General features: G+C 39.9%; 2 protein-coding genes across 2 annotated transcripts; both read left to right on the forward strand.

The window, feature by feature from the left end:
• The first annotated feature begins 739 nt into the window (after window positions 1–739).
• Window positions 740–4,732, forward strand: olig2 (oligodendrocyte lineage transcription factor 2). The gene is made up of 2 exons (XM_088352796.1): window positions 740–869; window positions 3,583–4,732. Exon 2 carries the CDS (start codon window positions 3,604–3,606, stop codon window positions 4,372–4,374), a length of 771 nt encoding a protein of 256 aa, XP_088208922.1. The 5' UTR covers window positions 740–869; window positions 3,583–3,603; the 3' UTR covers window positions 4,375–4,732.
• A 7,962-nt stretch (window positions 4,733–12,694) lies between these two features.
• On the forward strand, window positions 12,695–14,036 carry olig1 (oligodendrocyte transcription factor 1). The gene has a single exon (XM_088352971.1). It carries the CDS (start codon window positions 12,755–12,757, stop codon window positions 13,391–13,393), a length of 639 nt encoding a protein of 212 aa, XP_088209097.1. The 5' UTR covers window positions 12,695–12,754; the 3' UTR covers window positions 13,394–14,036.
• Window positions 14,037–14,522: the final 486 nt, after the last annotated feature.

Raw genomic sequence — 14,522 nt, forward strand, 5'->3', positions numbered from 1 at the left:
AGGCATGAACTGGTCTTCAACAAGGTAAAGCAATGGTCTGGCAACGGGCAGTCCCAAAAGGAGCGTTTAATTACTCCACAAGCAATCAGTTCAATGCGTCTCAGCCGGTGTCAAGGGGCGGGGCCAGCTGGTCGCCAGGACAACCGTGCAGGACATGACACCTTACACTTCTTTTTCTGTCCTTTTTTCAATTTTTCTTCTCATAGTTTGTGTTCTACCTTGTTTTTTAACTATTGCACAATAAGGCGACATCTGAGTGTATTTGATGTTCTGAGATTTCGGGTGGGGGGAAAGGAGTTTTTTTTCTCTTTTTCTTTGATTGTACACTGAATGTTTTTATACAGTGCAAATTAAAGAGCTGAATAGTGCTTTAAAAATAAATTTTCACTTGATCTAGTGGTCGAATTTCATACACCTTCCTCTGGCACATGAAACCCACCAATATGGTCCAAAACACTTTACTTTTCATGACCAGGCCGCATCTGCCGAGTAGCCCCACGCACAGTCGCTCACCTGGTGAAACAAGAACACTGCTCCCTAGTGGTGGGCGGAGTTATTTCATCACAGCCAGTCTGTGATGTCACTCAAGAAGATGATGCCCCTTCCTTCCTCACTTCAGGACTCCCTCATTTACATGTTCACACAAAATCAGCCTTGTAGTCTCCCCCAGGACTCCTCCCAGGACCCCTCCCTTCTGTCTCCGGTATATAAGCGCCCTTAACCCGCAAGCGCGTCACTTGCGCGTGGAAAGAAAAGTAGAAAGACGTGAATTGGATTTTGCACTTTTTGGAGACGTCGTGGAAAAGTTGCGCTTTTGCTTCGCCAACTAACCCCCCAAACCCGGCCCCTAGAAGAAAAAAAAAGAGACGGTAAGTGATTTCAAATTGTATTTCCTTCACGCCATAGTCATTGTTTCATAGTCATGATCACATCCGAAATGAATTACATCATACTAAAGATGCCACATATTAAAGTACCGGTAAATACATGATGAATAGCCCGTTTTCAGACTAATGTTATTTTAAGAAGATTATTTGCAAACTAAAGATGGTTCTAACATACTCCTGCAAAAAAAATGTATCATAATTTAACATTGATGAGCTTCCGCTTTACACAAATTGAAGTGTAATCAGCTTTATTGCGTTTATGTTCAGAGGGTCAATAAATTAGAGCTGCGTGTAAGATATTTAAAAAGGGAAAATAATTGTAGTATTACTTCATTGTTTAAATTGTGATTTCCTGAAATTAGACACCAGTGCTAATGTAACACCGTATAAATAAGAACAGTTTGTTCGATGGGTAGTTTTAAAAGTGAATTCTTAAAGTGTTCATTTAACACTGGTTATTTTCAAGTGTACTTTGTAATTGAGTTGATAAAAGTAGACTTTTACCGCTCGGTTCATGGATCCCTTAACCACTTAGGTCGTAAGGGGGCCACTTTCTGTGATGTGTCTTGGGCAAATACAGCCTGGCGGCGCCCATCCCTTTACAGGCCGTTTTTTTTTTTGGGTAGGGGTCAAGTTCAATAGATTTACTGGGTTCAGTTTTGCAAAACTGAACTCAACTGGGTACTGGTTTCCGTGGTTACCAGTAGCGGGAGAAGCCTCCTTATCTGATCTGACTCAGATACAGCATCTCAATCTTTTGGTCGCCGTTATTTTTCAGTGCAATTGGTCAAGATCTTGGCATTGACGGGCAAGGGATTGAGACAATTCTCATACTACATCCTAAATCACTGAGGAAAAACAATTTTGTTTGCAAATTTCAAGTCACATTGTACAATATGCATTGCATCACTTGTGGCTTTCATATTTTTGTAGTCAAATAAATTTTGTGGCGATGAGGTTATGTCATTTGATCTTGTTACACATTGAAGGCTCCTTGAGCAGCGAAGGACTTTGCGCTTGTTATATTTTTGTATTTATATTCCAATTATTTATATATTTAAATGAATAAATCACTTAATGAATAAAAAAATGAAATAAAAAAAATAAAGAAATATATTTTAAATTAGTCACATAAATAAACAAAAAAGCACTATGAATTAAAAAAAAGTCTCAAATGTTAAAATACTTTGATTGAAATCCAAGAATAAACCAAACATTTTGGGACATTTTGACGAGTTTTAAATGAACACTGATTTTATTGTATAGGTTTAGTACTGCACAAGTCATATTTGAACCCTCAACTACTCAGTGTTGAATTTTAACACCAAGGCTCTGACTTTTCAAATAGAAATGATTCTTGGCCCTAGTAGCAATTATGTTGTTTTTTTTAACTTAAGTTTAACTATGTTATATTGAACCAAATGTTATTTGATAATAGCAATTCAATGAAAAGTAAATAAGACTCTTGCAAACTTAATAAAAACATTTCAAGTACATGCATGCCAAGTTTTGACATAAAAAGCGGTGGATATTATAGCACACTCAAACCGTCTAAACAATATTTTAAAAGACAACAATACTATAAGTTTGTTTAAAGCAGAAATGGCAAACTTTTATCAAAACTGAAGTCTAATGTAATCGTTGGGGCAGTTAATTCGTTCACATAGATTTAGTCTCCCTTCAAGATAACGCAGCTGCAGACTAAAATACTAGTAGCCAGTCAAGATTTTAGCAGTCTATATATATATATATATATATATATATATATATATATATATATATATATATATATATATATATATATGTATATATATATATATATATATATATATATATATATATGTATATATATATATATATGTATATGTATATATATATATATGTATATATATATATATATATATATATATATATATATATATATATATATATATATATATATATATGTATATATGTATATATGTATATATGTATATATGTATATATATATGTGTGTATATATATGTATATATATATATGTATATATATATATATATATATGTATATGTATATGTATATATATATGTATATATATATGTATGTATATGTATATATATATGTATGTGTGTGTGTGTGTGTTTTTAAAAAATTGGTAAGTATTTTTAACGGGAGAAAAATGGTAGTCTAAAGCGTAAAGCAGTAGTATTGGTTAGTATGCAGGTAAACTACATGTATTTCTCTCAAAATCAGCCAATTGACCCACTTATTAATGACTGTAATTCCCCTTATTAAGTAATAATAAACCTAAACACAAGACTGCCCCTATTTACTCACTGCTAGACAAACCATGTATATTCAAAATAAAGCTTATGTGTGAACAAGTTTGTTTACCAAGTAAACAACACAGATTTTTCAGTATCCTTTCCCTTGCAGTAAATTTAGTGTATTATATACAGCAGTATGTGTTTTTTTTCCCCAGTACAACAATTGTTATACAGTGTACACAGTTTGAAATGATAAACAAACGGTACAAAATATGAGGAAAACGTATCAATTTACAGGTATCTATGTGTTATAAAATCAATTGGACAAATCAAGTTGATGGCCATTTTCAATGGGGTTGTTTTCCAATTTGAAAGTTTGATGCAGCTTTGAGAGAATTACATCAAATTGACCCAAAAATGACGTCATATGGTTTGGTTTTCTCTATGTCCAGGAGCGTGACGTGTTGCAGCTGATGGAGTCGGACGCAAGCCGCGTATCGTCGCCGGACGCGGACGGCACCTTCCCGGCACGAACGGCGCGCGTCTTCCCGGGGGCCGTTTCCTCCACGCAGGGCGACTCTCCCACGGGCGCGCGCCACCGCCATCACCACGTGCATGCGCTCACTCCACACTACTTGCACGGCTATGAAGACGACGACGACGACGACGCGGAAGGCGCCACCCACGCGCTTTCCGCGTCCTCCTCCAAGAAGGCCGAGCGCAAACTTTTATCGGAACACGAGCTGCAGTCCATCCGCTTAAAGATCAACAGCCGAGAGCGGAAGCGCATGCACGATCTGAACGTGGCCATGGACGGATTGCGCGAGGTGATGCCGTACGCGCACGGACCAAGCGTCAGAAAACTGTCCAAGATCGCCACCTTACTCTTAGCTAGGAACTACATCCTCATGCTAAGCTCGTCATTGGATGAAATGAAGCGGTTGCTGGCGGATGTATACGGAGGGGCGGCTGCAGCGGCTGCAGCGGGACCCCCGGCCCACGCGTTGCATTCGGCGCATTCGCACCCAACCACCGCCGCTGCCTTGGGAGCCCCGCACGGCGTGCATCACCCGCTCCTGCCCCCTCCTCCACAGGCCTCTGTGAGGGCCCCTCCGCCGCACGGACTCCTCAAGGCCCCCCCGGCTCCCTTCCAGCACTGGGGGGTCGTCACCGGAGGGGGGATGCCCTGCCCCTGCAGCTTGTGCACCGTGCCAAGATTGCACGCAACAGACTCCAACAAGTGAAGAAAATAAACACACACAAAAAGAAAACCTAGCACCCTTCCTTGTAAATAGCACATGCGCCTTTGTACATTTTTGTAAGGAATATTTATTGTCAAGTATCAGAGAAATAAAGTCCCAAAAATGACAATAATTCATGTTGTTTTCCTTTATTCCGCACTTGATTTTAGAGATTTGAAAACAAGATTTTGCATCATCAGCCATCAATAAAAACACTTTTGACAAATTGTGAGCTATTTTTGCTTTTATTTACAAGAGCTCGTGCACGGAATTTCAAAATACAACATCTTCACATTTTTACTTCATTACTAATTCTAATTTTATCATAAATGATTTATGTATTTTATTTAATAACCCTCCCGATCTAAATGACGCAGCACTATGTGTTAAACACCCAGATAAAACCCCTGACAAATATTTTAATAAACTCAAATGTGATGACTTTTTCAAACAGTAGAAAAAGGATTAGTTTCTATTCACATTTCCATGTCAGTTGTACAAAAAAGTATAAAGATGGCCTTTAAAATGAAGAAAACAAGATGGGTAATTGAATTAATCTATATAATGCAACGTGCAATCACAAAATTGAAATAATAATAAGAGGGCAAATAGTAATTTTAATTAGCACAGACGCTGTTGTACATTTTTGCAAGGAATATTTATTGACAAGCATCAGAGAAATGAAGTCCCACAAATGACAATAATTTCGTGTTGTTTTCCTTTTTTCCGAGACTCATTTCGAGGGTTAAATGAGTTGATTTTGCGTCATCACATTACATTTTTAAAATTTAAATTGTATTTAGCAACATGAATGATTAATTAACGAAAGAAAAATAAAGTGTTAGCACAAAATCATCTTTGCAATGTGCGCAAAGGGAGTAGGCTGAACCCGAAGCTAAAATGATTAAATGAAAAAAGATGAATGAAATAAAAACAAAACAACACTTTAACATCTCTTTGTCTATAGCACAGGCACTTTAGTACATTTTTGTAAGAAATTAATTTTGACAAGTAATGGAAAAATAAAGTCCCACAAATGGCAAATCATCTTGATTTCTTTTTTTCAAGCCACAATATTAGTATAGAATAGCATCGGATACAATATAGCGACATCACATGGCGTCATTTTTCTCTCATTTTGCCTCAAAACTGCAGCAAACTTTCCAAAAAAATGCATTAAAAATAGGCTCCAACTCCACAAACACACAGCTTTCTAAAATTTGATACAATCACAGAAAGTTTACTTAATTTGTTTTAATGGAGTTTGCAAGAGCCTCTTTCCTTTGCATTTAATTATTATAAAAAAACATTTGGTTCGATATTACTTTGTTACATTTTGCTAAATTAGAATATAATTCATTGTCATTGTAACAAGTAAAACGCACAACGAAATTCAATTATGCCATCCTGATGGTGCAAAAACAGTTTAAGAAAATGAGAGTAATAGTATCAAAATAGGTCATATGAAATGAAAATAACACCCCCAAAATAAAGAACCGAATCATTATTGCACATTCTCGTCCAAGCATTTTGCAGCATTGACGATAATTATTGCCTTAGTGTGGCAGCTGTTTTTTTTAGTCTATTCTTCTTGAAAATATTTCATTTTTTGACAAATTCAATTGTGAACAACGTGCTAATTGTCCTTTTATTTGGTTTTCGAATGGCTATCATTCAAGAGCTCGTGCGCAGAATAAAACATTTACATTCTAATTGATTAATGATTTATTTGATCATTTATCGGTAATATATTTATCAAATGTATTTTTAAAAAAATCCCCTGAATTGTATTTAATTTAAAATGTTATGACTTTCAAATGTAATTTTTATTCACACTTCTATGTAGCCAGGGATGTCCAAAGTCCGGCCAAGGGGCAAGTTGCTGCCCGTGATCAAATTTGTACTGGTCTCTGTCATAAAATGTAAGCTATGTGGCTCGCCAGTAATGTTGACCGCATTATAAAATACATTTGTACATATTGTTCTTTTTTATTCTGAGCCTTATTTGGATGGTTACATTTTTTGATTTTTTTTTTGGTTTGTGTTTTTGCTCGTTATTCTTCATTAAAATGATTTCCCTTTTGACGAATTAAATTGTGAACAATATGCCATTTGTCCTCTTATTTCGTAATGAATTGCAATTATTTAAGAGCTTGTGCACAGAAATTCGAAACCAAAAAGCTTTACATTTAAATAAATCAATGTATTAATGTTGTTATTCATTAATTAATTGTATTTGATATTTTTATTCGTCTATTGCAAACATGCAGTCACACAATTTAAAAAAGAGAAATGACAAAACAAAAAAGAAATAAGGGCCAAAAATCACCGACAGTCCTTTTCAAAATTCGTTTGCCAATCGAAAGATTGCTACAAAAACATTTCTATGTTGAAACATTTAAATCCGATTGTAAAATTACCTGGACTGCATTTTTCTTTCTATTTGATTTCACCCAAAAAGAAGGTATCTAGAGCAAAAATGATGATCGAACGAAACAAAAGCAAGAAATATATTTAAAATTATTATAGCGCGCGGCCCGCAACAACGAATTTATCGTTTTCGTTGTTGGCCTTAACAATATATGCGTTAAATATCATTAAAATTATTATCTTTATAGTGGTGATATATTTTAAACAAGATGTTGATTTACATCGATGAAAAAAGATTTGCATTCGTTTCTAATCACAGAAAACGAGAAGTAAGAGTACTTTTTGAGGGCTTTTTAAAAAAAAAAAAACGGAGGATAAAGTCAAGAAAACGTTTCGAAAAAGATAAGGCGGAAAGTGGCTTCCAAATTGCAGGATAAATTAGACTGTAAATGTTTCTGGCCTAGAAAAAAATGTTCATTGATATAACTAGAAATGTAAAATGTTTATTTTAATGTTGTTGAAACACGGAACCTCACTCGACAGTCCAAACCATAAAAAAGAAAAAAGGCCTCATTTGTTTTGCTAAAAGCTCGCCAGTTTTGCACGTCTTGGCGATATAATCTCCCTCCCCCACTCCCAAAGGTCACATTTACAGTCATAATAAATTTTATAAATAATCTATATGATTTTTTGTATTGAATAACTAGTGGTAATGAATCTTGTGCATTCGTTTTTCTGATTCAGGCTTAATCACCAACCTAACTGTGTGCTCATAGAATAAAGTCAAAAGAAAAAACGCAAAGAAAGGGTAAAAGCTTTTCATAAGTGTTAATCCAAACTAATTCAATTGAAAAGCGCCTTGCATGGTTGCATGGCCGCTATTGGTGTGTGAGTGTGTGTGAATGGGTAAGTGTGAAGCACATTGTAAAGCGGTTTGGGAGGTCTTCATTGACTTGAAAAGCGCCATATAAATGCAGACCATTTACTATTTACCATAAAAAGGCATGCAAGGCAACTTCACCAGTCACCGTTCGTTGGCGCAAGTACCCATGTGATATAGAAACACACAATCGGTATTGCAATCGGCAAGTTGTAATAAAAAGGGGCGGACTTACAGGTGGATCTTAATTGACCGAACGGACAGTCACTCACATTCAGGACTTTGCCAAATCATAATCTGTAACATTTATTCATCATCACGGTTCACGGTTCACGATCCCTTCGGGCACCAATAAGGACGCAACTCTGGACAGCCTTCTCCACTGTTGACGGTCCTCGGCCTGTTATTGGTTCGAGAAAAAGATGGCACCGGTTCGTTCCTTATTGTAGTCGGACAAGTTCATTTTCGGTCTCCCTCCTCCTGCCCCCTTGGACTGAGCCCTGGAGAATGATCTTGGTCAGTCCTGATGATCTTGTGACGTGACTATAACACTGAAGTTTCTGTCTGCGCACAGTTGACAACTGTTCTTCGAAGGGTCCATTGTGCCCTCTGATGGTGTTGCGCACCGTTTCGTTTGTCACATAAGGTAAATAACTGATGCATAGAAGTTTCCTGAAAAATCACATCTCCATTGCCTGGATTTTCTTTTCCAGTTTTGCTATGAGTGTCCATGTTTCGCAAGCGTTCAGGAAGATGGAAGTAACCAGCGCTTGCATGAGTCTGATCTTTGATTTTACTGCTATGTTCTTTTCCTTCCATATGGGTTAAAGTCTGGCAAAAACGGCTGTGGTTTGAGTTATCCCGGCCATGATTTCTGGTTCTGACCCCTCCTTTGATATGACAGCTCCAAGACGTTTAAAATTTGGTGACAGGTTCTAGCTCTCTGTGGTTGATGGTGATGTTTGTGGTGATACCTTGTAGATTGTTGGTCATCACTTTTGTTTTTTTCTATTCTGATTTTCATCCCATACTGGCTTGATGCTTTGTCCAGGCGATTGACCAGATCTCTGAGTTCCTGTTCGTCTCCTGCCAATGCGGCAATATCATCAGCAAAACGGAGGTTAGTGACATTTTATCCACGAATACTGACTGTACCTTCCGGTGCTCCAGAGCTTCTGACATGATCATACATATTCATCATTTATCTATCTACCCTGGTCATAACCCTCGAGAGGGGTGACCGACAGCAAGACAAACACATACAAAAACAAAGATAAGAAAAAAAGGGAATAAGTAGCAAAAAACACACACAAAATTTTTTGGGACAATGGCCAACCCAAATGCCCAAACACCCGAACAAGTTGAGCACCTGGGCACCCAAGTTGGTCATGCTTTCGTCCCTCCAGATGAAACGAGACACAAGAAAGCGGCCACGTCATTCGGGTCAGGGTGACATATTCATCATACATGTATTAATTTCATTGGAAACAAATAAAGCTGTGAGATATTTGTCATCAGATACACATCACATGGACGTCCAAATGTGGTCACATCATCACGTCACCGTCAAAGATCTTAAAGGACCAAGCGAAAACTAAATCTTATGGACCAGTGAAGTTTATTTCAAGACTTCAAGTTTTTGAAGCAAAGCCTGTAGTCTCTAGTCCAAATGGAGCATTTTTGCCCGGCCCCACACAAGTTAGACAACCATTACACAGTCCCTCGATCTGAAACCTACATAAGGACAAGGAAAAACTCAAAAACCTCAGCATGAGTAAAGTGAAGAAACATTGAGAAAAAGCAGACTTAAAAGCCACAGGCACAACACCTGATATGCTGATAATATTTTAAAAGCAATTGGATCCCCAAAATATCTTTAACCAGCTAGCCCGAAAGTCGGTCAAGCTGGCAAGTAGTCGCTTTGTCTGTTCTTAAATAAAATGATCAAGGGACAGATCACTAATTAAAAAATAAAAAACGGAAAACGACCATCTTGCACATCTCCTATAACTTCCAAATCTTTGACATATGAGAAATGTATAAGATCGCCTCCAAGAGAACATTGGTCGCTCAGTCACGACCCTGCTGATTTGGGTTGGACCACAAGAGACTTGTTTTTTGTTTAAACAGACTGTTGTGAAAAGACTGTGTGTTGACCACTTGTCAACATTGAGTACCAAAACTTGTCATATTTGAGAGCATTTAAGCATTGATACAGCCCCAAAAAAATACTGGGAAAGTTTGCAAAGCAGACCTTATGTATGGTGGCAGTACCTTGGTGATGGATAAACATTTACAGGAATAGCACGTCGGACGGTTGAAGGAAACGGAGTCTGACTCGCCTTGGTAAGATTCAGGTAACATTCAAGCCAATACGCGTTTGATGACATGCATTGTACATTTTATATGCATATATTTGGCTATGAAAGAGAGCCTGAGTGTTAAGCCAGACTATGCCTTACAAACATTTGCGGCGGTCGCCTTGTCTGATGTTTCTTGTGGGTCAGAGGTCAGGAACCTTTTAGACCCCAAAAGCCGAAATAGCAAGTCATATTAGCAAATTATTTAGATTCTTTTTCAAGATAGCCATAACATATATTTTAATACAAATTTCAGCAAAACCCCCAAATCCGCTCTCCAGACCCAATCCAAATTTTCGGTGCATTTTATTTCGCTGTTTGACATTAGATTATTTAATACATTTCATGAAATAAGAATGATAGAGCCTGAGTCTCATATTAACAAATAGACCACTTAACTTGTCTCCCTCCCACAATTACTTAAGATTGTTGAGGCTCATTTTGACCCCCATTTTTTCATGAATAATGGTTTCAAGATAAAGTGCAACAAGAGTTCTTTTTAAAAATGTCACAAAATACTGCAAATGAGGATACCGACGTATTTACCTTTGGTGAAGACGTACTAGGCAGAGAGAAGTTGCTGTGTGCATAGCTCTGACCACCCTTACTGCTCACCCAATCAAATTGCCCTCTGTGATGGCTGAAGTTTCTGGGTGTTAACTTATTCTTCTGTGCGGGTAATGAGCTTCAATATAAAAGATTCCTTTGCGATGTACAGCCAAAACGGGGTCTATTGGTGTGAATCCTTGACCGTAAACTGTAGTGGGGAGTATTTTCTTTATGTACTGGACCAAACCATAACCTCTACTAGTGTCGGATTGGCTATGCACGCACTAGACTCGACTCCACTTATATAAGAATTGGAACGCTATAGTTAAGATTTTCATGAGCATAATTTTATTTCCGAGCCTTAGGTTCCCGACCTGTGTTGTGGATGGTGACAAGAACCTCCAGAACGTCCCTGAAGGTCAGCACAAGCGTTTGCATGGTTTGAAACCTTTTGGGGGCATGTGTGAGAAGCCAAAAGAATTGCACTGGCGTGTCACCACGGCGACCGGGGACAGTTCGACCTGGCAATGAGGACGACGGCAAAGGAGAGCACAGTGGTTTCTTTTAGCATGCAGGTGCGTACGTAGCGAGGATGTACCAACTCTTCTCAAAAGCATAAAGCCCCCAGTCTTGTTGCCACAGGAACGGCGGATATGACAGGGGCCAGCGGATGCCACCGGGGACAGCAACTTCTTTATTGGGGACGGAGCAGGTGTCCCCTCTTTGCCCGGTCGCCACATCCGATGTAGGCCCCCCGGGCCCACAGGTGGCGACCCTTTCTCCGTCCCAACTTCCTGCCTTGATCCTTCTGTTAAGAACAAGCAGCCTTGTGTTGATTTGCGGTGGCACCTTCCGCTACTCGCGTGGGACCCTCGCACGGTGTGTTTCAGGGAGCCAGCCGGTGTTGTGTCAGTGCCCTTCTTGTTAGTCTGAAAGTGGAAGTGGTGGCCACGGTTGGCACTACAGGGTGTCCCCCCAAAAATGTATACACATTTTAGAAGCTGATAACTCAGTACGGTATTGATTTTTTCTTCATAGACTGCACCTATTAAACTGAGTGACGGCATCCAGATTTGACTTTGATGAAAAGTTTTTGTCTGGGCCAAAACGCTACTGGAAGTATGAAAATGCTATTAACTCCTGGTAAATAAACATGGTGGTCGACCATAATATGAATTCTAATAGGTGCAATTGTTTCTGTTACTTGAACCATTTAATTTCAATTTGGCCTCATAACTCCACACAATCTTTGTGAGAAAGTGTGCATCTTCATTACATTGTGCCACTCACAATTCTGTACTTCGGTCTGGACAACTGTCATTGAGAGCATGGATTATTCTAGGAATGTAACTTCTTCATTAAAAATGATGCGATGGACAAATTAATCTGAAATGTCTACATCACAACTAGCTAGCTGCAAAAACTTTCTTGGACTTTTTTAAAACATTCCCAGTAATCTGTCTTCTTTTGTTGGGCTGGGCGATGTACGGGATCATCCTGAACAGTTCCATTAGCTACCTTGAGTCATGTTGGTGGTCCTTCCATAAACTCCCTAAATTGTCTATGCTTTCAGTCGAATTTTAGAATAAATTTCCTTTTTTCAAAGTGAAGTCTGGTTGTCATCGCTCAGGTAAATTGGTTCAGTCTATAAAGAAGGAATAAATAATTGAGTTACCGGGTGCTAAAATATATATACGATTTTTGAGACACGCTGTATATGGAGGAGCGATCCTGCCATATGTATAAATAAATGTAGAAAAAAAAAGAATAAAAACCTACAAATATCCATCCATCCATTTCTGCACCACTTACCCTAAATAGGGTGGAGGGAGCTAAAAAATATATGCAATCAAAATAAAGGAACACATAAAAAGATCATGTAAACATGATTGTTATCCACGACACTGCCCAATTAAAGAGATGCTTTTTTTCACCCAAGTAGTTTGTCTGGACAAACAAGGCATTTTTCTTGTTGATTCCAGCAGGCGTTTTTCTTGTTGATTCCAGCGTGGGGAATTTGTCAGGCAGAAGCTGTAGTGATGGGGTGGGTGGGGGATCGGTGGGTGTGATGTGGGGACCTGTCACTGGCAGGGTGGGGGGTTTCGGGGGGTTCGCTCATTTAGCTGACTTTGCAGCCCGGGCGGTATCACTTTCAAATCACTCATTGGGGAGCACCATCACGAAACGCTAGAGTAATGCCACCTACCGCTATTTCCACTTGAAGATGAAGGTGGTGAGCAGAGCCCTCCAGCAGCCCCCCCAGCCTGCCGAGCAGGGGCCCGCCGCTGGGGACCCGGCCCGGCGAGGCCCCTTCAAGGCGGGCCGGGAACTCAGCACCAAGGAGCAGCAGGAACTGAGGAGGAAGATCAACAGCCGGGAAAGGAAGAGGATGCAGGACCTTAACGTGGCCATGGATGCCCTGAGAGAGGTCATGGTCCCATACGTCTCCTCGGGCCCCGCCTCGGCCCCCGCCCACCCCGGTGGGGGCCCCGCTGGCCGTCGCCTCTCTAAGATATCTACGCTGGTCCTGGCACGCAATTACATCCTGCTGCTTGGCACATCCCTCCAGGAGATGCGGCGGCTCCTAGGCGATTTGGGGGCAGGACAAGGGCCCCGGCTGCTGCTGGCGGGCGGCTGGCCTCTGGTCCCTGGCCCCGGCCGGCTTCTCTTCCCCCAAGAGGCTTTCCCGGCCCCGTCGTACTCATCTTCCCCGATGGCTGCCCTGGCGTGTCCCGTGTTGTCAGAGGTTCCTGCAAGCCCGGCTCAATGGGGCTTGGGCCCCGTTCCGGACTCACCCCTGTGTACCTGCAGCCCCTGCAGACTGCCCAGGTTTGGGCAGCCGGCCTCGAGGTTTCCCAAGTGATGCTGGCTAGACACCTCCCACAGTTTTTGCAACATTCGGCGAATGAAGGAACCAGTTTGAAGTAATGCTGACTTGATTGCCAACAAAGATGCTGAAAGTGTGGGGCAAATTAAGGACTGGTGAGCCGTCAGATTTTGGTTTATGGTCTGCTCCAACCCGGGAAAGAAATTGATAGTCCTACAACCCCCCGCCTACCCTAACCCAGCCCCGAAGGAACAAATGTTGCTTCAAGCTGCAATTACACTTTGTGATTGTTTTCCAAAACCTGGAAAAGGCCAGAAAAGAGCCCTTGGGCCCCTAAAGCCTGCAAGTACTTTGTGAGGATTATGCGGTCCATGAAAGGAGCGACCAACGCCAGCGTGAGATGCACAAAGGCGTCGCTCCTTGCAATCAAGACGTACGAGGACCCAGGAGGCAGGGCCTCATCAAAGACGGACACTAAAACTTGTCTTCTGCATTTGCATGAAGCTGCTTCGAAACGGATTAGCAAGCTAATTCCTGTTTGTCCTGCATGGCCATAGGACTCTGTCTCCACATGTCCACTTTCTCTTTGTCCTTTGCTGGACTTGAATGAACACAAAAAGAAGGATGTGTAAAATATCCAAATGTCCACAACAGAGCACATTACATCTATTTGTGCAGAAAAACAAAAGGACTTGAAAATGTTTCAACATGTTTTTGTTGTTTTTTTATGTTATTAATAAAAAACAGAATCCGTTTACCAAACATGTTTAAAGTTGTTTTTTGGGGGGAAAGTCATTTACGATTAAAAAAAGGTTTTAATAAAACCAATATTACCTAGCGCCTTCGAGAAGTGAAAACCTCATAAAAAATATTAATTTGAATAATAAGCAAAAATACAAAAATTATCATGTAAACTTGCATTAGGTCATACAAATTGCAATTATTTTACATAAAATGAGGTTCACCAATAGCAGGGGTTTAAAACCTATGGTTCGCGAGCCATGTATGGCTCTTTTCATGATTACATGTGGCTCAGAGATCAGATGGAACTCGTACAAATATTTTCTGATCGTTCTGATTATGGTACACGTGAGGCCGATTTTGCAAGCACGAACCTTGGACACCATTTATATTTCAAATTGATAGATTTTTTTTTTTGGTCCGA

Source organism: Urocampus carinirostris, chromosome 14 (assembly GCF_059441175.1).
Source record: "Urocampus carinirostris isolate Australia breed hairy pipefish chromosome 14, RoL_Ucar_1.0, whole genome shotgun sequence".
NCBI classification, from domain to species: domain Eukaryota; kingdom Metazoa; phylum Chordata; class Actinopteri; order Syngnathiformes; family Syngnathidae; genus Urocampus; species Urocampus carinirostris.

Excerpts from the sequence above, each read along its gene's own strand:
- olig2 (XM_088352796.1), top strand. The coding sequence starts at position 3,604 with ATGGAGTCGGACGCAAGCCGCGTATCGTCGCCGGACGCGGACGGCACC.
- olig1 (XM_088352971.1), top strand. The coding sequence starts at position 12,755 with ATGAAGGTGGTGAGCAGAGCCCTCCAGCAGCCCCCCCAGCCTGCCGAG.